Source organism: Scomber japonicus, chromosome 7 (assembly GCF_027409825.1).
Source record: "Scomber japonicus isolate fScoJap1 chromosome 7, fScoJap1.pri, whole genome shotgun sequence".
Lineage (NCBI taxonomy): Eukaryota > Metazoa > Chordata > Actinopteri > Scombriformes > Scombridae > Scomber > Scomber japonicus.
The window spans coordinates 36018512-36020059 of NC_070584.1; the positions used below are offsets into that span (position 1 = coordinate 36018512).

The 1548-nt window shown below is 45.9% G+C and overlaps 1 protein-coding gene across 1 annotated transcript in view; it reads left to right on the forward strand.

The window, feature by feature from the left end:
- The window catches only part of rtca (RNA 3'-terminal phosphate cyclase), a 5678-nt gene extending 4639 nt beyond the window's left edge, over positions 1 to 1039 (forward strand). The window contains exon 6 of the mRNA XM_053323107.1: positions 809 to 1039. Coding sequence (XP_053179082.1) covers positions 809 to 1012 — 204 coding nt within the window. The 3' untranslated portion in view covers positions 1013 to 1039. The remainder of the gene's footprint in view (positions 1 to 808) is intronic.
- The last annotated feature ends 509 nt before the right edge of the window (positions 1040 to 1548 follow it).

A 1548-nucleotide genomic window follows, 5' to 3' on the forward strand; every position in this document is an offset into this window, starting at 1 on the left:
TATAAAAGAAACAGACGTAACATCCGTGACGTCACCCATTGGTTTATGGACTGCTGCTCGGAAGCCAATAGTTTCTAATCTAGGCAGCGCCATCTTGAAAATTTCAGGTGCATGCTGGGAAAAATAAAAACACGGATTCTACTTATAGGGGCATGAGGCGGAGCCATGGGCGGAGCGGGGAGGTTGCTATGGTTACGAGGGCTGGATCTGGAGGACATTGGTCAATCAACCTGTCAATCAGGACGTAGCCACGCCCCCTAATGCATACCCTGCTTTATCGTCACATATAAAATCAGGGAGGCCAAAATGTCCCAAATGAACATCATACTGCATTGAAGAAGGCTTTAAACTAGCGATTGAGACCATAAACACATTTTGAAAACGTTTACTGAGGTTAGAAATCAAGTGAGAAGTTGGTGAATTCTCCATTGACTTGTATAGAGACGGTCGCCCCCTGGTGGCCTTTTGATAGAATGCAGCTCTAAGTTACTTCTCCATTGACTTGTATAGAGACGGTCGCCCCCTGGTGGCCTTTTGATAGAATGCAGCTCTAAGTTACTTCTCCATTGACTTGTATAGAGACGGTCGCCCCCTGGTGGCCTTTTGATAGAATGCAGCTCTAAGTTACTTCTCCATTGACTTGTATAGAGACGGTCGCCCCCTGGTGGCCTTTTGATAGAATGCAGCTCTAAGTTACTTCTCCATTGACTTCTTTCCAGAGGACAGGAACTCCCCGTCTGGTTATAATGAGTCTCAGCTCTCACTCTGACCTTTGACCTCTGACCTCTGACCTGCTCTTCCTCCCCAGCTCATCATCTTCATGGCGCTGGCGAAGGGAACGTCTCGGATTCGGACCGGCCCCGTGACGCTGCACACACAGACGGCGATCCACATGGCCGAACAGCTGACTCAGGCAAAGTTCACGATCACAAAGTGTGAAGACGAGCTGAGCAGCAACGACACCTACGTCATCGAGTGTGAAGGATCAGGAGCCTCCAACCCCAACCTGTAGCCACACACACACACACACACACACACACTGACACCACACAGACACCACACATGCACACACACACACACACACACACACACTGACACCACACAGACACCACACACACTGACACCACACAGACATACACACACACACACACACACACACACACACACACACACACACACACACACACACACACACACACACACTCGGTAGCTGCTCCCTCTCATGGCCGACCCTCTTAGCTTCTGTCTCTCAGGGTGTTTCTTCCTTAAAACTGTAAAAAATAAATAAAACTGTTTCCAACATTCACGTCTTCCTGTTTTTATTCCTTTAAAAAGTAAAAGTACTGCAGTATTATAGTGATGTAGTATGCAGTATTACAGTAAAAGTACTGCAGTATTATAGTGATGTAGTATGCAGTATTACAGTAAAAGTACTGCAGTATTATAGTGATGTAGTATGCAGTATTACAGTAAAAGTACTGCAGTATTATAGTGATGTAGTATGCAGTATTACAGTAAAAGTACTGCAGTATTATAGTGATGTAGTAT